The 26450-nt window shown below is 39.7% G+C and overlaps 1 protein-coding gene across 6 annotated transcripts in view; it reads right to left on the bottom strand.

The window, feature by feature from the left end:
- The window catches only part of Hectd2 (HECT domain E3 ubiquitin protein ligase 2), a 60336-nt gene extending 39969 nt beyond the window's left edge, over positions 1–20367 (bottom strand). For 2 of the 6 annotated variants that reach the window (XR_009593542.1, XR_002476244.2), the window contains exons 1-2: positions 20084–20348; positions 2578–2707 (exon numbers count right to left, since the gene is read on the bottom strand). Coding sequence is in view for 3 of the 6 variants with exons in the window: in XM_021631271.2 (XP_021486946.1) it covers positions 2578–2707; positions 20084–20215 (262 nt within the window). In the remaining 3 variants the exon portion in view is untranslated. Of the gene's footprint in view, positions 1–2577; positions 2708–20083 lie in introns of all 6 variants that reach the window. The other 4 variants (XM_021631271.2, XM_021631272.2, XR_009593541.1 and 1 more) reach the window with 3 other exon arrangements.
- Between the last annotated feature and the right edge of the window lie 6083 nt (positions 20368–26450).

Below are 26450 nucleotides of genomic sequence, written 5' to 3'. Positions count from 1 at the left end.
ACACATTTCAGTTTTCTTAAGGTGACAGTTCTCTGTTGTGCTTCATCATATCCCTGCATACGCTTAAATGATATGTCAAAGTCCTAAACATGGAATCTATCGCTGTGACCTTAAAATGGGAAGACTAACCAGGTTGGCAGAACCCAATCTCACAAATCCCTTTACAAGTGGATCTTCCACTGGTTGCAAAAAGCTGAAGAGACTGGAATCATAAAAAAAAAAAATCCTAGAAAGGCTCTGTTGCCTTGAAAGAATAAGCTTTGATATTATTGAGAACCAGTAAGAAGGCATGTGGCAAGGAACTGGATGCCTATATGCTGACCTTGAGGCAAGGTGATGGCACATTGGTCTTACAATATCCAATTTTGCCAGCAATCTGAATGAGGTTGGAAAGAAATATTTGTGCAGAGTCAGCCCAACAACATCTTGATTTCAGCCTTCCAGGGCTCTAACTATAGAACCTAAAGAACTGAGAGAAAATAACTGGGTGCTGTTTTAAAGCCACTAAGTTGTGACAATTCATTATGCAGCAATAGAAAACAAATTATGATAAGATTTTACTTGACTATTGTGAGGGTCCAATAAAATATTCTTTCTAAATTTTATAAATAAATGTTATTATACAGTTGATATGTTAAACAGAAATCATTTGCTACAACTTATCTCCTAATTAGGTTAATTTTCTTTATTTCTATAAAGCTACCACAATTACAGCTTTGTTTAACTACATTGTGGAACTGTGTAAAACAGATACCTCTCCAGGATAGGGCATATGTGTAAGGGTGTGGGTGTAAATAAATCAAAGGAAAAAAGATGTTAGCAAAGGCATAAGTCCAAAAATAAAGTGCTATGGATCTAACTTCTAAGACTGTAAAGTAGGTCTAATGTGAGCATGCACTGCCAAAAAATTTCTTTGTAAGAAAGATTTATCAAATATGTAGTGATTTCACTTGGATATCAGGGGCATCCAAATTTCAAAGATTTGTTTTATGTTTTCACAGCTATACTGAAGAAAATATAAGCAATTTATATTTTCTATGATAAAATAAGAAACACAAGTAACATATACCTAATCCTTCTAAAGGAAGCCATTGACATATTTGTGAAGAGCCTTAAAGAAGAGTCAAAATATATGCTCAAAGTATAAAAGGGTTCATCCCACTTAACAATACTGGTGTTATAACCTATGTTTAATTGTGTAATTGCTTCTTTTAATTTTATACTGTACTATGGGCATTTTCCTCAGTTATTTTTATATCCTTATCATATTCTTTTTAATAGAAACACAGTATTCACAATAAAAACTGACAATTTAGTTAACCAATCTACTTAGACTGTTTCAAATACTATTATAAACAATGTATAGCCATTCCTTCTCTCTTTGCACATGTAAGATGTTATTTCCTTAGACTAAATTCCTACATGTAGAATTATTAGGTTGATGTCTACATATCTGCAAATATTCTGCATATTCTTTTAGTACTTTTATAATTAAAATTATAACTGTTATTTTTGAGAGGTCTGTCAGTTGTTCTAATTATGCTTTTTGAGTAATTTAATACCATTTATGTCCTACATCCTCTTGGACACTTATACAAGTATGGAATGATTTTTGTCAAGTTTTCCCAAAGAATTGTTGAAATTATTAAATATGTAGAATAAACTGTAGGACATCACTATGGCTTTTATATCCAAACTGTTTGTTTTTCATGTTTTTTATATAAGTTTTGCCTACTTCCTTTTTGGGTTTACTTCTAGTATTTCATATATTGTCCATTTTGTTTCCTAATAAGTTTCTGCTTAAATATTGGCAGTATATTAAATATCTGTATCATATTTATATGCTGTCGTAAAGCTCAGAATATAAACTGGCCCCCACAAAAGGCTCATGTGTTGCAGACTTAGTTAATGGTAATATTGAAGTGTGAATGGATTATGAAGGTGTGAGTTTCAAAATCTATTAAATCCATCCATGAATTCATACTAATTACTAAAAGGTAGGGCAGAAAGCAGGTCATTGGAGGCATGACTTTGAAGGGTCTACCTCCTACCTGGTCCCTTTCGGCCTCTTTCTCTCTGCTTCTCAGCTGCCACAAACTCTAGTCTCACATGCCTCCCCTCCCTGCTGTATGTTCTATCCCACCACAGACACCAAAACACAGAGCCAACTAACCCTAAAGTAAAATCTCTAAAACCAGGAGCCAAAATATAAATCCTTATTCATTTAGGTTGTTTCTCTCAAGTATTTTTTTTACAACAGAAAGGCTAACGCAAGTGTATCAAACAAAGATGTAGATCTATTTTACATCCCTACTACACCCGACATACAGTACAGCTCTCTCTCTAATCCAACTTCACTATTCCCTACTTTTTATTTTATTCTTACTCTGGAAAACACCCAAAACTTTTAGGCTAAAAGTAACAATTCTGGATCTTCCTATAAATATTTACAAAGCTTATTCCTCTTTTATTTTGTAATAATTAAACTTACTAAAAAAAGTGCTAAGAAACTAAAATACACATTTTAAGTAGTTTAATACCAGAAGATAATTTCAGCCAAGACACACAGACCATTACCATTCCTGATGTTGGGGAGAGCAAGATGGGTAGGTGAGCTTCTATTTTCAGCGGCTTCTTTCTTCTGGGTAACAGTTGAAACAAAGCTGCTAAAAGTGGAAATCTGGCCCTTAGATCCTCTGTCCAAGCCCTAAAAACAAAACATTTAAAATTGTAACATAATTCTCCCTGCACTTTATTTTATTGTAAAAATTAAAGTGTCATAGTGATTTAGATTTTATGACAGAGAGATAATGAAACTTTTATATATGCAAGTGACCAAATTATCTTACGCATAGAAGAGCCATAGCAATCATCTGAGTACTTGAAAACTGGTAAGGCTGGGAAAGGTAACGGCAACAATATACCTATTTCACAGTTACTATGAGGTTTAACAAAGTCTACTCATAGAATAGTTAACATACCCCCACATGCATCCCTCCACACACAGAATGTATCCCACCAATGTTAACTACTTTAATTATGTACAAAAAGCAGTATGTAATTAATACTGCTTTTATGATCACTAAAACTATAAGTTTTAATAATGTATGAGTTATGTTACAATTTGATTTACTAAAGTCTTTTATAATCATTTGCTCCAACTTTAGAAAGAGATATAAAATCATAAATCCTTTAGTGCTTATTTCTTCCCGAGCATTATAATTAAATTGTGGGCATACTAGGATTCAATAAAAAAGTTCTAACCATGTTGGAATCCTTAGGTATAGATCACAGAGCACACACACTAAAGATCAAACTATTCATTAGCACATTTTCCACCCCCAAAACTCCAAAAATTCCTAAAACATTTAATTCATCTGTATTTAGTGAAAGTAAAATATAAGCAGTGCTCATTTAAGCTGCAGTGCTAACTCTGGGCCTTTTCTTAGTTCTTAGATCTTTAGGAGCTTATGTTCCAGATCTCAGGTTATGTTTTGTTTTGAGGTAGGGCCTCTATATATCCCTGCCGGCCTGAAATTTATTATATAGCTCAGACTGGCTCTGAACTCCTGTCAGCCTTGCCAAGGCTGAGATCACAGATCTACACCACCACACCTCACTTTTCAGCTCTCAGAATCTTGAGAATTAGTAGCTAAACTTCTTTTTTTTATTTTTTATTTTATTTTGTTTTGTTTTTTTTATCAGTTACATTTTATTAACTCTGTATCCCAGCCGTGTCCTGATCCCTCATTCCCTCCTAGTCCCTCCCTCCCTCCCTCATCTCCACCGTGCCCCTTTCCAAGTCCACTGATAGGGGGACCTCCTCCCCATTCATCTGATCCTGTTTTATCAGGTATCTTCAGGACTGGCTGCAAAGCCCTCCTCTGTGGCCTAACAGGACTGCTCCTACCTTCGGGGGTGGGGAGACCAAAGAGCCAGTCCTTGAGTTCCTGTTAGAAATAGTCCTTGTTCCCCTCACTTTGGGAAACCAATTGGTTACTGAGCTACCACAGGCTACATCTGAGTGGAGGTTCTAGGTTATATCCATACATGGTCCTTGGTTGAATGTCAGTCTCAGAAAAGACCCTGTGCCCAGATATATTGGGTCCTTGTGGAGCTCCTATCCTCTCCCCCTCAGACTAACTCCCCTTCTTTCTTATGATTCCCTGTACTCTGCCAAAGGTTTGGTCATGAGTCTTTGCTTTGAAAACACTGCTAGTTAGAGTCTTTCAGATGTGCTCCGTAGACTCCTGTCATATGTTCAATGTACATCCCATCTGTCTTTCTAAACGAGGATTGATCATCTTACCCCATGTCCGCTCAATTGATTATCTTTTTTAGGTGTATAGATTTCATTATGTTTATCATATCTTATAGGTCTATATAAGTGAGTATATCCCATGTTTGTCTTTCTCCTTCTGGGATATTTCACTCAGAATGATCTTTTCTAGATCCCACCATTTGCCTGCAAATTTCATGATTTCCTCCTTTTTGATTGCTGAGTAGTATTCCATTGTATAAAAACACCACAATTTCTGTACCCATTCCACCGTTGATGGACATCTGGGTTGTTTCCAGGTTCTGGCTATTACAAATAGAGCTGCTATAAACATGGTTGAGCAGGTGTCCTTTTTGTGTACTTGAACAAACTTTGGGTATATACCTAGCAGTGGGTCTGGAGGAAGCACTATTCCTATTTGTCTTAGAAAGCGCCAGATAGCTTTCCAGAGTGGCTGTACCAGTTTACATTCCCACCAGCAGTGGAGGAGGGTTCCCCTTTCTCCACAACCTCTCCAGTAGCTAAACTTCTTAACATACTTTTTGTTCATACTGTGTGCGAAGACATGTGTGCATACATGCCCATGAAAATGTGTGCTGTGTGTGCTGTGCAAATGGAGGTTAGTGGGTGACCTCAGGGTATCTGCACTCTCCTTCCACCACGTGGATCCTAGTGATTGAGCACAGGTCAGCAATCTCAATGGCAAGCACGTTTAGCCACTGAGCCATCTTGCCAGCCCAATGTCTACTTTTTTTCAACATCTACTTTTTAAAGGTAGTTATACTTTCACAGTAAATGAAGAGTTTCCTTTTCACTTCTTTATTTACTCACCAAATGGATTCCATTTACCCTTTTTGAACTAACTCATACATGTTATAGCCAAAATATTTATGCTCACCAAATATTCACGTGTCCTCTCCAAATTTCCTGCCCTTTTACACAGCCATTTGATTAACTCTGATAGGCTACAAGTAGAAATAACATCTGTCAGTTCTAGTAAGAAGTGCTGACACATTTAAGATTGTTGGGAAAATCCCAGCTCATACTGTTTTCCAGAACTGTGACAATGACAGATACTAAGAGCTGAGGTGCTGGATTATTCATAAGCTTGAGTCTGGAGTGATGGATTATATGAAACAGAGCCACTTCTGACCCATAGGCAATATACTGGCAATAATAAAACCTTTAGATGTTTTAAACACTGAAATTGGGCTATGTAACTGAAATAGCAGCTCATAACTAGTCTGTGAAGTTCTGTTTTTATTTTTCTAAAAAACCAATCATTCTTCCTAAATCTTGCAATGTATTTAAATTACTCCAGAGAAAGTAACTGTTCTCATATTGGTCCATTAGGTTGCACTAAAGAGTCCTTATTCATCATAGGACTTAAAAAAAGTTATTAGAAGCGCCCAAAGAAAATAAATACTATAATAACATAATATTAAACAGTTTTTGGATTTAAGCAACTTTTGGAAATCAGTTAACTCCTACTTCACAAGTAAGGAAACTGGAGTCATCTAAGCATCATCAAAAGTCAGTAGGCTGGGTAGAGTCTTTTAGAGGCCCTCTGTGGTAGGCTCCTGTCCTGTTTCTTGTTTCTCCTTTTTCCAATGTCCATCTCGTCTGTCTTTCTAAGTGAGTATCAGAGCAGATGCTGAGACTCATAACCAAACTTTGGGCAGGGTGCAGGGAATCATATGAAAGAAGGGGGAGTTAGTAAGACCTGGAGGGGACAGGAGCTCCACAAGGAGAGAACCAAAATATCTTGGCACAGGTTTTTTTTTGTTGTTGTTGTTGTTTTGTTTTTGTTTTTTTTTTTCCCTGAGATTGATACTCCAAGGGCCATTCATGAAGATAACCTAGAACCCCTGCACATATATAGCCCATAGCAGCTCAGTATCCAAGTCGGTTCCCTAGTAAGGGGAACTGGGACTGTGTTTGACAAGAACTCAGTGGCTGGCACTTTGACTACCTTTCCCCCCCGTCCCCCCGAGGGAGGAGCAGTCTTGCCAGGCCACAGAGGAGGACACTGCAGCCAGTCATGATGAGCCCTGATACGCTAGGGTCAGATGGAAGAGGGAGAGGACCCCTCCTTTCAGTTGACTTGGAGAGGGGCATGGGAGGAGGTGAGGAAGGGTGGGATTGAGAGGAAATGAGGGAGGGGGTTATAGCTGGGATATAAAGCCAATAAAATGTAATTAATGTAAAAAAATTAAAATTTAATTTAAAAAAACTTCTGGGGAAAAAAAGCCAGTAGGCTAAAAAATTACAAAGCTGTGATAGCTAGATTGTAGAAATGGCTCAGACAGTACAGTAGACTTAAATTTGATTCTCAGAAACAACATTTTAGAAGTCCAGGCATGGTAATACATGCATTTAATCATGCTGTTGAGGAGATAGACACAGGCAGATGTCTATGGAAAGTACCTGTAGAAAGTGCCACAAAACTAGTCCACTGACTTCCACTGCATATGTATAGATGTATATACCTGTACACACTTGAATTTGCACACACATGTGTACTTGAACACACAAAAATATGCAGACTCATGCACACACACAATGCTTCACCCAAAATGTACAGAGACACTGAGAGTCTGAAGGATATGCCTTCACAAGTACATAGATGCAAACTGTAAAGAGACACTGAGAGTCTGAAGGATATGCCTTCACAAGTACATAGATACAATTTTTTTCAATGTGCAACATCTTTGGCTGCTCATTGACTTTGTTACTGCTATTTGTTTTTGCAGCTCAGTGAATCCCAAACTGATATTTCTGTGTTAGAATTAGTGGACACAATAGTGTCTATAAAAGCTCAAAATATCTGGGCTGAGAAGGCGCCTTGGCTGGTAAAGTGTTTCCTGCACAGCATGAGGACCTGAGTTTGTATCCAAACACCCAGGTAACTATGTGGTGAGGGAAGACCTTTTCTTAAAAAGTGTGGAGAACATTGAGAAAGATGCCTAGCTTTGGCTTCCACTCACATGTACTTAGACATATAAACATCTACACATGCATACAACTGTTGAATATATTGTGTAACTGAAAATATAGTTTTCTAATCGATACGGGAAAGAGAAAATCAGAAGTCTCAGAATCATAGATATACATAAAGGGTTAGAACTACAATATAATGAGTGCTCAAAAATGGTTATTACTGTTATAACAGCATATTAGAACAAATCATTTGTTGGGTGTTTCCTATACTCTTACTCCTATATTTGATGCTTCACTACATTAAAACATTCTTGTGATATTGGTGGCTAATCTTGGTTGTCAACTTGACACAAATGGGAAAGAGAGAACATCAATAGTAGAGTTGCCTCCATCAGATTGGCCTGTGAGTATAACCAAGATGCCTTTTCTTGAGTGCTGATTGATGTAGGAGGGCTCAGCCTACTGTGAGGAGTACTATGCCTAGGCAGGTGGTCCTGAGCTGTATGGAGAAAGAAGCTGAACATGAGCCCAGGAACACGCCAGCAAGCCATGTTTCTGTTACAGGTTCCTGCCTTGCATTCCTACTTTGGTTTCCCTTGATAATGGGCTATAAAATAAAACAAACCCTTTTCTCCCCTGAAGTTTATTGCAGCAATAGAAAAATCAGACTAGAATAATACTTCCACTTCATTGTACAGCAGAGGAACTTGAAATGCCTTTCAGGTTCAAAGGCACAGATCACAGCAAATAGAGTTTAAATTCCAGTCTAAGGACTATCAAGACTTACTTGCAAATTACCACATCACAGAATCTGAAGCTATAGTAGCTATCACTAGTAGGGGCTCAACATGTGAGAATAAATGTTAAATATAATATACTGCCAATTTTAAAAACTACTCTGTGGTTATACTTATACTGATGTTGAATGATATTTAATAACTTTAGAAGCAACTCAACTAACCACAGGAAATTAATACTTGGAACCAGGAAGGCCATGCGACTGGAAGAGCCAGTCTTGAGCAAGACTGAGGTTTAGACATATTTAAACATTGACAATCTCATCCCAAGACTGGCAAGAGTAGGATCACTTCCTCCCTGTTCTGGGCCCGCATGTCCCAGTGCATGTAAGCCTTACACCCCGAACCTTTGCCACCCTTGAGGTGGTCACATAGCCTCGTGGCCAGGTTTCAGGTTAAACTTCCTCTCTCCCTATAAGGACATATCCAGCAAGCACCTGAAAATTCCTCTTCATAAAAATGAAGCATTCCCAGCACCTTGGCCCTAGCTAATGATGTACACCCACCCCCAAAACTCCTATGCACTCCCAAAGGTCCCCTCAATAAAGAGAGCTGTTTCATTGAAAACTGTCTCCTGAGAAGGCTGTTTCTCCTGTATTCACATAAACTGAGATCCTGTCTAACCTACCTGCCCAGGCTAAGTTTCATTCCCTCCAGTACAGGCTGGTGCCTCGATACACCAGGGGAAAAGCAGACCTGGGGCAGCATTAAAATACATATAAAACCCCAAATATTTTAGGGAGATCACTAATACCCTAATGATTTAGGAAAAACTTTCTGGTTTTTCCTCCTCTCCCTCTACCTTGTCTTAATAAAAACAAAGTCTCCAGGAACATTGTTCAGTTCACTTTTAAGACTTTGAAATAATAAAATAATTTATTTAGTTAACAGCTATGCAACCACTGTAGTCCTGATTTCTCTTAGATTTATAACACAGATTCCCAAAGGTAAGAGAGAGAGACAGTATTGGGAGCTAAATTAACCCAATTTCAAGAAATGAAACCTGAACATATAATTGAAACAGTGACTAAAAGATGGCAGCCTGTCCAACCAAGAACAAAATGGTAAGAGCTATTTCCAGTCTAAGTTTGAAACACAACAAGGAAGAGAAACTGTTCAATAAGTTATATGAGAAATTAATAATATACAATGCTTCAAATTTCAAAAAAAAAAGATACTTTAGCACCTCACTGTAAGTAAGAGGTCTTATTGGGAGAACATCTCTAGAGTGACTTAGATGTATATACAGGTTTTGAGTAACTAGACAAGGAGCCCAAGGCTCAGTAGCAAATATGTTTTACATGATAAATTAACTGACATTTTAAATAGAGCTTTATATACAGCAATGAACAATAAAAAGGTAAAAATATATGATGTGAGATACTGTAGAAAATAAAGAATAAATGATGAAAGAGAAGAAATCCAGAAGAAGGCAATGTCTTAAAACCTAAAGGGGGGAGTGGAGTGGAGAAATGGCTCAGCCGTGAAGAGCACTGACTGCTCTTCCAAACAAGCAGTTTTTGATTCCCAGAACCCAGATTACAGCCATCTGTAACTCCAGTTCCAGAGGATCCAACACCCTCTTCTGTCCTCCATAGGCACCAGGCAAACACATGGTGCACAGGCATTCATTCAGGCATAAAACATAAGATAATTGGAAAGAAAAAAATAAGGGAGTTAGAAAAATTCAAGAAGGTCAAATAATAAAGGGTGCATCTAGTCCAATGAGTAACTACAAAATCTTAAGAGATAGCAAAGGCAAACAGATTGGGTGGAGTGGAATGGCAGAAATCATGTGAATGAGTTGAGAAATGAATGGGAAGGTAGGGAATGAAGGCAATGACAAGGACTGCTAAGAAACATGGATAAAGTGGTGCGGGACTGAAAGGTTAAAGGCTGCTACACCTTCTGAAACTTCAGCTACAGCTGACTTGCAGGACTTTCTGTCTTATCTGGAGTTCTACAGAATACTAGAGATGAAGTTTTGGACTATGGCCAGCCTGCCAACAGTGGGCTGCATGTGTTGAAGAATAGACAGTAGGAGGATACTCAACCAGCTGTTACAGACTTAAGTACAAAGAAAGGGGGGTGGAAGGGGGCAGGGAGTTGAACTTCAAAAATTCATTGAGAGAAAAATATACTCAAGCTACTTCAACCTAGTACAATAAGCAACAGAATTCATTCTCCAGGCAGATATTACCCATGAATTTATTAGACAAGTTCAATATTTCAAACAACAGAAAAGTTTTATGAGGTAATTACAATTTTATTTTGCTAGTACCTAACATAAGCCGCCACAGTTTTCTGACCATATAAGTATGTAGATATTATGTAAGATTATAATATTAAATCATCTCAAAAAGTTAAATACACAAGTACTTAGAATATCTGCTCTGCTCATATTAACATATAGTGATATATTTTTCAACCTTATTTTCTTTGAACATTTGAGTTCCTACTTTCAAAATTAACTGAGGAAGTATCTGAGTCAAATTTCTAATTTCTTAAATCACATTTTTCTAACAGACGCCCAAAGGGGGAGTATTAAGTTTTCACTGATGAATTTTAAGTGCCAAGTTCTATTGTATACAAAAATTTAGTACGATTTACTTTGATTATCCTCCATCTTCCAGTAACTTCCTTAGAAGATAAACATTTCTGTTTACTTTCTGACACAATGTTTGATTAAGATACAACTGTCCATCACACAATGCTAGAATTTGGTAACATCTCCCCCTATTTTACAGTCTCTGAAATAAAATATTTTAAATTGAATTTCTATGTCCAACCTCCAGCCTCAAGAAATCAGGGGTAGAACACCTATGATGGATATAAAAACTATTTTTACATAAAAGTAAATGGTTTCCTGAGGTTTTCAGTAAAGGGTATTTATGTCAGATGAGTAGCACACAAGCATATCTGCATGTTTTAAGTTCACATAAGCAATCCTTAAGATCTCCTGCTTTGCCAATTTCTAAAATAATTTCTCCTAGCTACCAATCAGGATTATATCAAACATAGGGCTTCAAATATACTTAAAATCCATAAAAAATCTACTTCAGGTCTTGATGCCAGGTAAAGGTATGTTTTCTATGTTCTTTCTTCACAGCTAAGATGAAGCACTACCTTGAACTAACTTTCCCTTTAAGATGTGGAGCCAGCTACTCTTCAATTGTGAACGTTCTTCCTAAACTAAATAGCACCATCCCCAAGTAGAATTTTAATATAAACCATATCTTTTAAAGGGTACTAAGAGATAAAGATATAGATTTTAAAATAATATTTATTACTGCTTAATTGGCCAAAGCTCACTGAAGATAGTTTATTTTTTTTCTTACAAGGCTCTAAGCTCGAACTGACATTATTTTCCACTGTAAAAGACACTTTACCATTAATCTCAAAAATATCTGACAACTGACCCCTATAGGCGTTAGCACTGAAGCACAGAGCTTCAGTGTTCACTGACCATCAGGAGACAAGGTAGCCTCTGACATTTATTCATTTGCTTCACAACACACACACACACACACACACACACACACAATGAAGCTGCATAAAGATATTATCCTTATGCAGAAAAATACCTTCAGGCTTTATTTTTGTGCTATGACTCTGTGTACTGATGTGCACATGTATGCAGGTGTACAGAGGCAAGAAGAGAGGATCCGATCCTCTGGAGCTAAAGTCATAGGTAGTTGTGAGGCATCTGACATGGACACTGGGAAATGAATTTCAGTCCTCTGAAAGAGTAGTAAGTGCTCTTAACCTCTGAGCCATCTCTCTAGACCTAAATACTACTTTTAGAATAAGGTCACAATTCTATAACTAATAAGAATCTTGTTGTTCTTTAATTTAAAAAGATCTGAATTAACACCAAGTTAATTTTATTGCACCTCTGATAACTAGACTTCAGAATGACTTTTCAATTCAGCCTAGTTAGTAAAATTTCAATAAAATTTAAATTTAAAGCATATATTCAACATTCCATTCGTTGATCCCTACCTGTACTGTCCTGGGCTGGGGTTGCAACATGACTTGTGCATTCTGGGAAAGTGTTCTACCACTGGGCCACACCCCCAGCCCAACTATATTCATTCTAAACAGTATTTTAACTGCTTTCTAAAATGTCACACAGATCTCTCTTAATGTAAAAATACCAACTTAAGAACAACTAGTTATTCCCATATACAGAAGGCTCACCATAAAACATTCTAGCCAGGGCTGGAGAGCTAGCTCAGTGGTTAAGGGTACTTGTTCCTGTGACAGACCCAGGTTCAATTCCTGGCAGCAATGGAGGCTCACCACCTCCTTGGGCACCAAGCACCCAAATGGTGTACAGATGCAGACACATAAAATAATAAAAGTTTTAAAAATCAAAACATATATTTGAAAACATTTAATCCATGCAATCAACTCTAATGCTAGAAAAAAGTAGATGAAAAGCAGAAACTGAAGCTTCCAGAGCCTCTGTGCTCTACCCACCTCCTCATTCATCCACTGTTGATCTTTTTCTTCTCAACTCTAAAAACAGACAAGTTAATTTTAAAATACAACACCAAAAGAGGTTGCTAATTATGACCACACTAAGCTCTACACAATTTTAAAGCTATTTTTTTTCTTTTTCAAAAAGAAATTCGTATGAATTCTCACATATACCAGTCTTGCAGAATTCAGAGTGCAGAGAATCCTTTAATTCTGTGTAGACTGGAGAGAGATGGGTAAAGGCAATAGATACAGAGGGCTGATAAGAAAAGTGTCACAATAATAGGAACAGCAAGGACTGCCTGACTTATAATTTCTCACTACGGGTGTAGCTTTTTATATGCTTTATTTTAAATTTCATATCTGTTATATGAGGTAGGCACTACTATTATTTTCCTCATTTTATAGACAAAGAACTACATATAACAAAGTGGTCTCATTTTGGGGGTGTTCTTTGGTTCAAAATTTAGAAGCCCATGTTTCTCCAATTATTAAATATAGTCAAACTATTTGTGTTCTAGTTCCTGAAATAAGGATGAATGAGAGAATGAACAGATGTGCTTTCTCACTTTGAAGCAAAAGAAAAAAAAAGTTGAGAGACTTTACAATCACCTCAAAATTAGAAACCAAGGATATGTATTTATATAGCTACAAACTGAAAACTGTTTAAGAATTATTTTAATCTCTCTTTGAGAGGTTATTTTTACTTTCTCAGATTGCTTTGTTTTATATATAATTTAACTACATATTTATAACATTAAAATCAAATGATCATATATTCTAGAATATATTTGCTTTCCCATAATATTCCTTCTTTGGAAAACAAATTTGATCTTAGCCATTCTGACCGGTGTAAGGTGAAATCTCAGGGTTGTTTTGATTTGCATCTCTCTGATGGCTAAGGACATTGAACATCTGTTTAAGTGTTTCTCTGCCATTCTATATTCCTCTACAGAGAATTCTCTGTTTAGCCCCGTACCCCATTTTTTAATTGGATTGCTTGATTTATTGCTTTTTAACTTCTTTAGTTCTTTATATATTCCGGATATCAGCCCTCTATCAGATGTAGGGTTGGTGAAGATCCTTTCCCAGTCCGTGTCTTTTGCTTTACATAAGCTTTTCAGTTTCACGAGGTCCCATTTGGAGAAAGGCGAACCCTCCTCCATTGCTGGTGGGAATGTAAACTTGTACAACCACTTTGGAAATCAATCTGGTGCTTTCTCAGACAACTAGGAATGTGCTTCCTCAAGATCCAGCTATACCAGTTCATATCCAAAAGATGCTCGAGTACACAACAAGGACATTTGCTCAACCATGTTTGTAGCAGCTTTATTCATAATAGCCAGAACCTGGAAACAACCCAGATGTCCATCAATGGAGGAATGGATACAGAAATTGTGGTACTTTTACACAATGGAATACTACTCGGCAATTAAAAACAAGGAAATCATGAAATTTGCAGGCAAATGGTGGGGTCTAGAAAAGATGATCCTGAGTGAGGTATCCCAAGAGCAAAAAGACACACACAGTATATACTCACTTATAAGTGGGTACTAGACCTATAAGATAGGATAAACATTAAAATTTGTACACCTAAAGAGGATAAACAAGAAAGAGGGACCGGGATAAGATGATCAAACCTCACTTAGAAAGATAAATGGGATGGACATTGGAAGTAAGAGAAAACAAGTAACAAGACAGAAGCCTACCACAGAGGGCCTCTGAAAGACTCTACCTAGCAATGTATCAAAGCAGATGCTGAAACTCATAACCAAACCTTCGGCAGAGTGCAGCGAGTCATATGAAAGAAGGGGGAGTTAGTGCGACCTGGAGAGGATAGGAGCTCCACAAGAACCAAATATATCTGGGCACAGGGGTCTTTTATGAGACTGTATCTCCAACCAAGTACCATGTATGGATATAACCTAGAACCCCTGCTTGGATGTAGCCCATGGTAGCTCAGTATCCAAGTGGGTTCCCTAGTAAGGGGAACAGGAACTATTTGTGACCTGAACTCTATGGCTGGCTCTTTGACCTCCCCACCTCTGAGGGAGGAGCAGTCTTGCTAGGCCACAGAGGTAGACATTGCAGCCAGTCCTGAAGAGACCTGATAAGCTAGCATCAGATCTGTGGAAAGGGGCAGGGAGGAGATGAGGGAGGGAGGGTGGGTTTGGGAGGGAATGAGGGAGCAGGATACAGCTGGGATACAATGTTAATAAACTGTAACTAATATTTAAAAAATAAAATAAAATAAACATAATAAAAAATAAATAAAAAAAAAGAAAACAAATTTGAACAAACGCATTCCTGGACCACATCCTCTTTTCCAAATTGGAGTCACTGCTTTAGGTGTAGGGTCTTCATGCTTCCAGAGAGGCACATACAGAGCTCAGAATGAAGAAACATAGATTTTTTTTAAACAACCTTTGTACCTGAGTACAAAGGTACCTTCGTACCCTTACCCCTGGCAATGTACAAGACATCTGACTCAAACATCTGTCCTGGAAAATGGAGTAATAACCTACATACTGGGCTGTTGTGTGCTTGTTATTGGTTGTATTAACTGACTAAATGACACGAGATACATGAAAAATGCATAGTGCAGAGTATGTACTCAATGGCTGTTATTTGTTATATACATACACCTTTTTGAAAGAGATAGACAGACAGACAGACAGACAGACTCACTATGTAGTGCCAACTGTTCCAGAACTCAAGAGACTGGTCTACTTCTTTTTCTTGAAAGTGCTAGGCTGAAGCATGGACCACCAAGCCAGGTCATATGTATTTTTAAAAAAATCTTTAGTTTATTAAATTACATACTTTCACCAACATTTTCATTTTCTCTGTACATTACCTCATTTACAATATAATATACAAAGGGCACAAGAGTTTCCATATGTAAGACTGTTCCAAATGCTTAGCTGTGCATAGTTAAGTAAGTACACACACACACACACACACACACACACACACACACACTTTTGTAATGTTACTGGCTGGACTGCTTTTTTTATGTGCCTTTTTTCTTCTTCTGAGAAACTTTCTCTGGAAAACGAAGTATTTTTTTTCCTTCATTAATCTTTCTTATGCTTCAGTTCCGCTCCCTCCACTCCACATTGTGTAGATTCCTCTACCCTACACAGTTTATTCTGCAGTCATCACCCCAATGGATGTGTTCACCATCTCAATCATGAACCACAACCCTCCTTCTTTCACTTTCTTCCTCCTACTTCCTCCAGTTTAACTATACACTACCAGGAATTTCATTATGTTGCTCCTCTATTCAAGGAATTCCAAAAGCTCTCCATTAACCACAGGGGAAACGTCCAAACTTCTCCAGTCCCTACACACCCTTACATACCTCCCACAAGTCCCCAGCATGCTTCCATTGGTTACTGTTCTCTAATTTTTCCCTTTAAGGCTTCTTAAAAGTGTTATTTTACCCACTGTTTACTTTGCATATTTTCTTCTGCTCATCCAGATCCTATCATTCCTTCAATGGCCAGCCAGCTTAAATGATTACCTTTACTTCAAGGCCTTTCTTCACAGTTCTGCGCACACAGATTTCCTATACTGTAAACTGTTTCTGTAGCTTATTGTGGCTTTTACATACTGATTTGTTCTTTATCTATTAGCCCCAAATTACCTGAGGTAGGGCATTCTAGTTAAGCCTTGTCTGTGTTTTCTGCAGGAGTCAGTGCAAAGCTAAGCCTAACACATCTTCAGTGACTGCTGGTTCCATCTTGGTCCAGAGGTTCTAGCAACCCCATTATTTCACCACACAAACTTGTCACTCTTGTCCTCTACAGCTTGTGTTCCCCTCAAACTCTTTTCTTACCTTCAATCTGTTATTTGACACAGTTCCTAATCTTCTATTTGTGGGCAAACGTCTCTTTGAAATTCTAAACTAGGGATGTAGATGCAGAAAGTATGTGCACAAAGCCCTGTATTTGATTCCCTGCAAAACACACACACACACACATACACAAAGAGAGAAAGAGTGTGTGTGTGTGTGTGTGTGAGAGAGAGAGAGAGAGAGAGAGAGAGAGATAAGGAGAGGAAGAGAAACTAAACTGATTTATCTTCACCCCACCCCCAGGTTATATAAAAATTATCTCTCTTGAATCCATTTTGTTCCTTGGTATATCCCATCCCATGGAGAATCTCTCTTTCCTGTTCAGCTCATTAAACACTGAAGAAGGATAAAACTTGTTCCCACCTGCCACAGTTAGTTCTGCCTGTCCTTTGAGTATTTTCTCCTTCAGTTTTCATGTTTTTTTGACATTTGTATTAAATCAGTAACTAATTTATGATATTTGTCCCCTCTTCTATCTGCAGCCTTGTGAATTCGGTATTTCCATCAGCAGCCCCTCACAGCTTCAAATTTGTCACTGGCCTCAGCTCTGGATCTGTGCCTCCTCTTCAGCACAGGGCCAGGTCTCAACAGGAACAGAGCTCTAAGAGCTCTGTCCAAGGCTTCTTGAGCATCTCCCTCTGAGCTACTCCAACAGCCATTCCTTTCAGTATCCCTCCCCTAACAGCTCTCACAAAACCATCTTTTTTTTCACAAAACCATTTTAACAGCTATTCCTAAATATACTTGGGATGAGGGTGTAGTTTTAAAACAGGGATTGCTGAGCTGTGCTCATAGAGCTTTTAATTCAGTATACACAGCATTGGTTTTTGCTTAGTTATCCCAAGGAATCTAATAGTCTCTGTTCTCAGCAATTCTGATTTAAAGAGCTTGTATTTGGGCCTTCATAATGTATCCCAGGTGATTTTAGTGTGCATCAAAGATTGATGTCTTAGGGTGGGATGTGAGTCAGGACCTCAACATCCTACCAAAGTAACTCTATGGTCTGTCTAGCTTGAGAACTGTGTCAGGATTTCTGAATGAAATTTGGCTCAGAAGCAGTCTCAGGATTTATCAGTTTCTAGCATGCTTTCTCCCATCATGGCATCCCTCTTTAAGCCTTCAGAATACAGCTTAAACTTTTTAGCCTTACTTAGAATCAGCATAATCCACCCTCTATTTTAGTGAGCTGTCAGTCTTATTTGTTTCCACTCTGTCATACCATGGAACACTAATTTTCTGAAAAAGCCATGATTACAGGGCTACTTGACTTGAAACAAACTCAACTTGGAAAGACGAAGCCATTAATTTGGGCAAAAACGGAAGAATCAATACAAGGCCCCCAAAGTTACTGATGTCAGTTAGGTTAATAAACAAACCCTGAGTTCTGCTTAACCCAGATGGAGTTTGAAAACAACCTAAGAGGTAACAAACTGTCTTTCCCTGTCCACCATATTCCAACCAGCCTTCTCCACCCCTCTAGAGAATTCCATCATCCCAGTTGCCCCAGCTTTCCTGATCTTCAGAAGTCAGCATATTTTTTTTTCCTCAGGCCTTTTATTGTGATACCTCAAATTTTCAGCTCTGAACATCTCCTTGACAAATATACATGCATACTTACATTGTTCTCTTAAAGTACCATTTAAAAATCTAACAGCAATACCAATGTTGAAAGACATTTTAAGACACCAAAGAAACTGCCTCAGAATAATCCCAACTTTGCTCTTCCAAACAGTTGTTTTCCCCTATGTTTAAAAATTTTTTAAATTCTTGACCTGTAGTCTTTTTGACTAGTCCACAATCCTAAAACAAATACTTTGCAATTCGTTTGGTAGCAAAATGTGAATCTGACTTAAAATGACATGAGACAATTTTTTAACCTTATTCTATTTAGTATGACCAGACAGTACATTTTCTACAGTTTTAAATATGACTGATGCTGGGAAACTGGTCAGGACTTTAGGGTAGGTATTACATGTGGTATATTACTTAATTGCTTTCTTCAAAATCTGAAAAACTTGAAATCACAAAGACCTATGGGGTTCAGATAACAGATGTTAGACTTACATGCACACCGTCTCAACTTCTGTAACTTTAAAATTCCAAACCTCCTTTTGTTACACTGATCTCACACACACACACACACACACACACACACACACGCGCGCGCGCGCGCTTGCAGAAAGGTGCTTGCCCTTAGAAAGTAAACTCATTCATATAATTGCTTCTAAAAGCAAATACATTTTTTCTTTCTTAACCACCCTAGGAAAAAACGTGTGAGGATGGGGAGATGGCTCATTAGGTAAAAAAGCGCTTGGCCCCATGTGTGTGGATTTGAGTTCACATCTTCAGGACCCATGTAAAGAGGTTCATTGGTGTGCATCCGTACCCTCAATGGTCCTATAGATGGATAAGAAGCAGGGATAAGAGATTCTTGGAAACCTGGCTTATGAAGATGCAGAAACGAGACTTTGTCTCAGATGAGTTCAAAGGTGAGGACTGACCTTGGAGGTCTTCCTCTGACATCCACACAGGTCCACCCACACTCAACACATATCCACACACCACATATATACACACAGACTTGAAAAACAAACAAACACGAAAAACACATTGGCCTCAAAAAGTCCTGCATAATTAGCTCTGAAAACCGGGGCACCAGCAGACTATAATTTGAATGACAAATTGCTTCCAAGCATTTCCCAAGGTAATCCCTAACCACAGATACAATTTACCAATCAGCTACGCTTTTAAACGTGTGCTGTCCACGATTTGCTGCACTGACTTAGGATAAAAGAGTTGTCTTTAACAATTTCCAGTTATTATAGGCTTTAGACAGTTTTGAAAAACCTACCGAATCATAACAACTATTCTGATACTAATACTCTGTAAAGAGTGAGCTATTTTAGTAAGTTCTTAGTCACTTAAGAGGATGGCTTCAAGAAACTAATTACAAGTAGAAATTATTAAAATGTATAATATTCCGTGAACTTTTACTATTTTATCACGTACAGATGTGTGACAAGTCATAATCTTTAAATACAATAAAGCAAACTTACCCAAAGTATTTAAAAAAAATAGTACGTCAAATAAAAATGTCAAAACCAGAAGTTAATTTTAAGCAACCAGACTTAAACCACCAGTACAAACAGGGGGAAGGGAGAAGGGGGGATGATGTCCCATGACATCATTTGGCAGGATGGAGTTTGAAGGCTGGGAGCGCCTTCCAAATAACCCTTGCAAAATCCATCTGGGAAATTACCCCTGCTAAGCTTAGATAACTGAGTTTTAAAGGAAGAAAAAGCCTCTCTCCTTTAAGTCACATGTCTGTACCATATGAAAAATAAAGGCGTCAGGGATGCATCTACCTCCCACTACTCTGATAGCAACGGAAAGGTCAGAATTAGGTGGAAAGTCGCCTCGGGAGTCTGAAGGGAGAAAGGGCAGAAAAAGCGGAGAAGACAGAAGCGCTGCCTCGGCGCCCCCAAGGCAGGTTTTCCACCTCAGTGAAAACCTACTGCCTGACATCTACACCCATCCAACACACGATGCCCGACCCTTTGGAGAAAGTAGGGAGCCAGACCCCAGACAGGAAGCAAACGCCCAGCCCGGGGCAGCGGACACTCGAGCACGGAAGGCGCGGCTGCCAAGGGTCCCCCGGAGGCGCGACCTCCCCGGTGTCCCCTGTCCAGGCCGCCCCGGGCGACCCTCGGCCCCCGCCGCACCTACCGCGGCTGCGCCGGCCGTCACGATGGGCGGCAGCTTCTCGCGCTCCGGCTCTTTCCCCTTCCTCTCCTCTGAGGCGGCCGCGGCCACCGCCGGCAGCGCTCCGGGCGAGGGATCCCGAGCCGCCTCACTCATGTCGGGCCGGGGCGGCTGGGGCTCGAGCAGGCGGCGGCGGCGGCGGCGGCGGCGGCCGGACTGCAGCCGGGGCGGGCGCTGCTGCTGCCGCGGCCGCGAGAGGGCTCCTGCCAACCGCCGCCGCCGCTCCGCCCCCGCCCGCGGCCCCGCGCGCGCGCGCACCGGCGCCCTCGGAGGCCGGCGCGCGCGCGCCCGCAGCCCCGCCCCCGGCGCGCCCGCGCCCGCGCGCTCCCCAGGAGGCCGCCCGGCTCGACCGCCCCCTGCGCGCTCCCGGCTCGCGCCCTCGGCTGCGTGCCGCTCCCGCGGGGGCGGGGGGATCCGAGGCTCCGGCCGCGGCCTAGCGTCACGCGCGAGGCCCCGCAGGGGACGCCGATCGGGGGGCGCCCGGCAGCCATGTTGTTTGCGGGGCTGTCGCCGCTCGAGTTGAGGGAGGAGAGGGGAGGCCGTGCGGTGGGCTTCGCGGGAGGGCGACGCGGATCCCGACCCCTGCTTGCCCTTCACCTAAAGCGGTGGGCGGGCCCGGGGCCTCTGACCCGGCGGGTGGCCTTTCGCTGTTGGGCTCGGAAGCCGGCTCCGGGGTCACGGCTGCCCTTTGACCTTCCCTCATGGGCACGTCCTCCAGAGCATCCTTCCCTCTGACCCCTTCCCCATGTGCGTACTGTCTTCCTGCGGGAGAGCCTAGGGTCGGGGGAGGACGAGGCGACACCGCGCTCCCTTCCCCGCCCCCCACACACGCCAGGGCAGTAAGGCCAGGCCACATTTTCCATTTCTGAGCTGCGGTCCCTCATGACTGCCAAATCCGCCGCCTCTTCCTTCCCGTGCCCACGCGCCTACATTTCGCTCTCTTCCCCCATCCTTCGTTCCCTCTTATCCCTCGTCCCCTTCCGTTTATGAGCTCCAGATGGACATACCCAAACTGCTGAGTAATCCTTAATAAACCTCGTAATAAAATTATGGGTAAGAACGTTAGAGCTGAATTGCTTTAAATCATGGTGCTAAAATATCCCCACCTCCACCACCGAAAGACGTAGACAATTTCCTTTCTCCTCGCCCCCTCCTTTTTCCTTTTATCAGTCTGCTGGAATGGCAGAGGCACCTGCTGATGGAGGGGAAAGGAGGGAGGAAGTATTCACTGTACCACTTTCTAAAAATAGAGAATTTCTCGACACTGAGGTCTTCGGATTTTTAGTTGAGACTTTGTTACTTCATTCATGGTGAGGTGAATTTTCTAATCCAAGAATACTCGGATCCAAATACAAGAAGCAAGACTATCTCTGAAACAAACTCAAAGGGGATTCGGAGAATGTCGTTTTATATAATTCGGAGTCCACAGAACTAAATACTAGTTACAGTTCTTCATGGCATGAGGCTGTTTTCAAGCCCAGAATTTGTAGCAAGCAACAAAGTGAATAGCATAGTCCCTACCGTATTGCTTTGGAAATGATATATTTTGTTTTCATTTATGGGAGTTTTTTTTTTTTTTTGTAGTTTTAGTATAGTTGCTGTCACCAGACACTTTCCTATTAATTAACAAAAGGTGTGGAATGAATGTCATAAAGTAGTCAAGTATTTCAGTACTAATTATCCCTAGAGCCAAATGACGTAAGCGTTACTTTGCATCCTTTTCCAGTTCCCTTTTCCTGAATTTTTGTTTTCAGACCTCTCTTCTTAAGTCTCTGGAATATCTCATAGAGAGAAACATCACTATTTTAGCAGGTCGGCATGCTGAAACTGATGACAGATATTGTAAGGTTAATCATTTTAAATACAATTCAAGATGTTCTACTAATGTGTCTAGACTGGTGGAATACTGAAATGGTGGTGGATTGTTTTTTCTATTGTCTTCAACTAAATTTAGTAGTTTGCTGTTGAAATACTTGGATCAGGAACAAGTTGGATCCCATGCCTTATGCTTTTACTTTTCATGTGTTAGACAGAATAAAAGTGTGTCTGTACATCTAGTCACATTCAATAGAACAAAAATATTTAGATATTGGCAAAAACTGGCAAGTCAGAAATGTTCATTTCTAGTGCATCAGAGGAGATAAGCCAACTGAAGCAAGCCATTGGTCTATTCACCCAGGGGTTCTTATAGAAAAGATAAGCAGTGTGATGAAAAGGTTTCCAGTTCTGACTAAATTTATGCCTCTTACGTTATCACCTGAAGTCTCTTTCCTATGAGTCCCAGGTGGGGACTGGGAGGTAGGAGCAGGTGCTCCTTGGTAAGCTAGAGTAACTGGGGGAACTTAAAGGCTTGTGAGGTAACTGCCACTAAAGATGTATGTGTCCACTGTGGGTTTGGGAGGGTTGGGAGGGCCAGACATAGTTCTGGCTGTTCTGTATAGAAGTAGCAGAGGATGCTTTCAGCTACGCCAAGTGTAATGGTGAAGTACAAACTTATTAGCCTTAGAAGAAGTGGGGACCTTCTTAAGTCCAGATGTAACCGGGCTTGTTCAATCAGGTTTTCCAAACAGGGTTGCTGGGAGCGATGAAATGGGATTTACAGATATCATTACTTCCAAAGAAGAATGCCCAAGATGGAGTTAGATGGTCATGGAAAGTCTAACTTACAGTAAACCACTTCAATTACACACAGTACTAATAATGTACTGAAAAATAGCAAAATTGGTTCTGAAAGAGCAGTTAAGAATGGTTCAATCATTATGATCGTGCAGTGTATTTTAAAACTTTGCTTCCGTCTCCGTTTTAAGCTCTGTCCTATTAGGTTAGTGTAAGGCGTGCCATGTGGCACGTGTGGCGGTTACAGGACAGTGTGTGTGAGTCAGATCACTCATTCTGTGGTGTGGGTCCCTGAGGATCACGCTCAGGTTGTCAGGCTGGGCAGCAAGTGCCTTAATCCAGTGAGCCATCCCATCAGCCTTGCGATACATTTTTTAAGGAAAGCATTTCTTTCACATGCTAATTGAGTATTGGCCCTAAAGCTGGTTAATATACTCCTTTTAGCTGTGTTGACATACTTCCTGAGGCACAAAGATTATGACTTTAACTAGAGGAAAAAAAAAAATCCGCTCTCTTTCATTACAGAAAAAAAGTAGACCAAAATTAAGCAAATAAGAACTAAAGCCCTGTTCAACTATAGATACTCACTAAGACCCTGTTCAGTATCTTTAGACTATCTACCGTAACTATTTATGTCTCCACACACAGAGAGATACAGTGTTTTTTGCTTATTTTTTATAAAAAAAAAAAAAAGCCAGAACTGTACCCAGACACTATTAAACCTGTGCAACTCATTTTTAGACAGCTTCAAGCGGTGGGATAATCATGAGAGAAAAAGAAGACTGTGACGTTGGGGAGGGGGTAGGGAGATGGGAGGAGTGGGAGGAAGGGAAAGAATATGATCAAAATATGTTATGTGAAAATAATAAAAAATGTACAAACTAATAAAAATGTACAAAAATGAATGGGTGAGCTGCATAATTATGGGAATATGTTTCAAATATATAAAACTGTTAGATTATATGAAACAAATCTGAATAAAGAGAGGGTGGAATTCTTTAAGTGTACAGTGTTGTATAGATCCAGACTGAGCGCCCTCAACATTGTAACTCTTGCTCTTGGTCTGCCTTGGGTCCTACCTTCAGTTTCTTACCTATTCTAATTGCCACCAGAATGATCTCTTAAAATACATATGATTTTTTTTCCGATCTTTTGTTTTAAAATACCCCAATAGCCTTTCAAAGTCTTTACAGTAAAAATCTAACCCCCCGCTCTGGTGTTCACCTGAAGTTTTTCAGAAAGGGTTTTCAGAATGCCCTAATTAGAGTCTTTTTTTTTTTTCCTTTCTGCTCCCAGAACATATTGTACCTATTTACTTTGCATTCACAGACAACACCGAGTCTTTGTTATTTGTTCCACAATAAATTCATGGAGACGCGGGAAACGCGCTCTGTCTAATCACTCCTTGAGTCCACACCTGCCGGGAGCATGCTATCTGGGGTGTGCTGTTGAGGGAGCTCAATAAGCTCAGATTAATAAAGCAAGATGTTTCCTTAATGAGGTTTGTAAAGGAGCTCTGAGACTGTTCCCAAAGAGGAATTAGAAGGATACTCTGCATGGTAGTTTACATATCAGAAGCGCCCTGTGCAGAATGTGCTCTTTACAACTTTTTTGAGTTTCAAAAATAAAACTATTTTAAGGTAGCTGAAAACTTCAAAACAAATCAAGATGGCAGCCACTGCTGTTCTTTCTTCCTCTTGGCTTTCTAGAGATGCCCAGTTAAAAGTGATTTCCTCTCTGGACTCCTTTTTCGCTAGTGATGATGATGGGATTTAATTCTGTTCAGTGAAGTATATTTCAGGGAAAGTCTTTGCCACTGTTTTCTGCCTGAAATAAGAATATAGTGTCTGGATTGACACTACACTCTTTAGCAAGAGTCTGGAACATTGTTGGAATGGAAACTGCTATAGCAGCTTTGACTGCTTATACTTGGATTTCTTGTTTTGTTATTCAATTGATTTCTTGCTTTGTTTAAATACGTGTTGAATGCCCTTGAATTTGCTGTTGAATATATTCCTGTTATTTTCAACATGTGTATGCATGTGTATGAACACATACACAACACACACTTCACAAGCACATATACACCACCACACTCTACCAATACATGTATACACATATACACATAACACACACACTCCATAAATACCTGTACACCACACACACGCCACACATACACACACACACACACACTCACACATCCTCCATACACATCCATATTTATACACTCCACAAACACATAGGCTTCTAAATTTCATCTTAATTCACCCCAAACAATCCAGTCCTTTGAATTTTAACTGATACAACTTGTTTCAAGTCATGACTCTAATCAAGTAAAGTATCTTCCTTATATCTGTGTTACAGTTCGGGAAATCTAACAACCTTTATAAATCACTGAACTTACTTCTTCGAGCTAGAAAAGATGCCTGTGGCTTTTAACTCTGTGAATAAGAGTTAATGAGCTGTAAAAACTGACTTTAGTTCTATCTCTTGCAATTTTGAACTAGTGTATATGGCTTTGGCAAAATTACTCTCTGAGTTAATTTTCTTACACTTGAATGGGTGTTGTGAAGAAACATGCGGGAAAAACACAAAAGGGCTTTGTGGGCTATAGTGCATTTTAATAGCTGCAGCTTAATGGGCACCGCTGGGTACCAGAGATTGTGCTCAGAATTGGTATTTGATCGGCATCTTCGTTCTTTTCAGAAATCCACTTTAACAGGTATTGTGGTAGAAAATCTTACTTCCATTTTATGGGTGAGAGAAATAAGGAATCACATCTAGCATGATTTTTGCTCAGAGTCATCCTTTTACTCTCTAGATCTACTGAAAAATAATTGACTGGGGCAAGGTTGGCAGACAATGACGTATTTTAAAGTATATAATGTGATGTTTTGATACACACATACACACCCCTTGTAAAACTATTACCAGGAAAATCCCCAAATTAAGGTAGGAGATGCCCAAGTACAGGAAGCATTTAGATTATTAAACAAACAAGACCAAAATATATAACCTTTTCATGTTATATTTTCATGTTGAAACATGAAATATACAGAGAAAAGAAAGTGAATTGAAAGCCATAAAAGAGAAACACCAAGCCACAGGTAAAGGCAAGCCCATTGGAGTATATATAGTTGGCTTTTCAGCAAAAACTAACAAGCCAGGAGGGCTTGGAGTAAGTATTTTAAGCTCTAAAAGCCAGAAAAATGATGCCATAATTGAAGGAGGAAGAACATCTTTCCATGATAAAAGCAGGCTAATGGAACTCATAGCCACTAGCAGCCACTAGAGAAAAAACTTGAAGGAATCCTTTGGACTGAAGAGAAATATAAACATACTCATGATGTTAAAGAAGAGAATAAACCATACAAGGACAATGATTAAGCAATTGAGGATGAGGAAAACACAAAACACCACAAAAATCAACAAAGTTATAGTGGTTAATATAGATCTTTCAAATATTAATGATCTTGTTTTCTCGCTTAATAGATACAGGCTGGTAGACTGAAATAAAGACAGAATCTTTTGAAAGACTTCCTCATAAACAATTAAACAATTGTTTAAACAATTTGTTTTAGAGGACTTCCCAAGGGCTTCTGAGAAGAATGTATTCCAGTGTTTGCATCTACTTGTTACTGCCAAAGAATACACCTCAACATCAAAATTTCATGCAATCTTGAGATCAGAGGCTAGGAAGAGGTATTCCAGGCAG

Source organism: Meriones unguiculatus, chromosome 1 (assembly GCF_030254825.1).
Source record: "Meriones unguiculatus strain TT.TT164.6M chromosome 1, Bangor_MerUng_6.1, whole genome shotgun sequence".
NCBI lineage: Eukaryota > Metazoa > Chordata > Mammalia > Rodentia > Muridae > Meriones > Meriones unguiculatus.
Note: the sequence above shows the minus strand (reverse complement) of the source record. Positions and strands in the feature narration are given on the sequence as shown.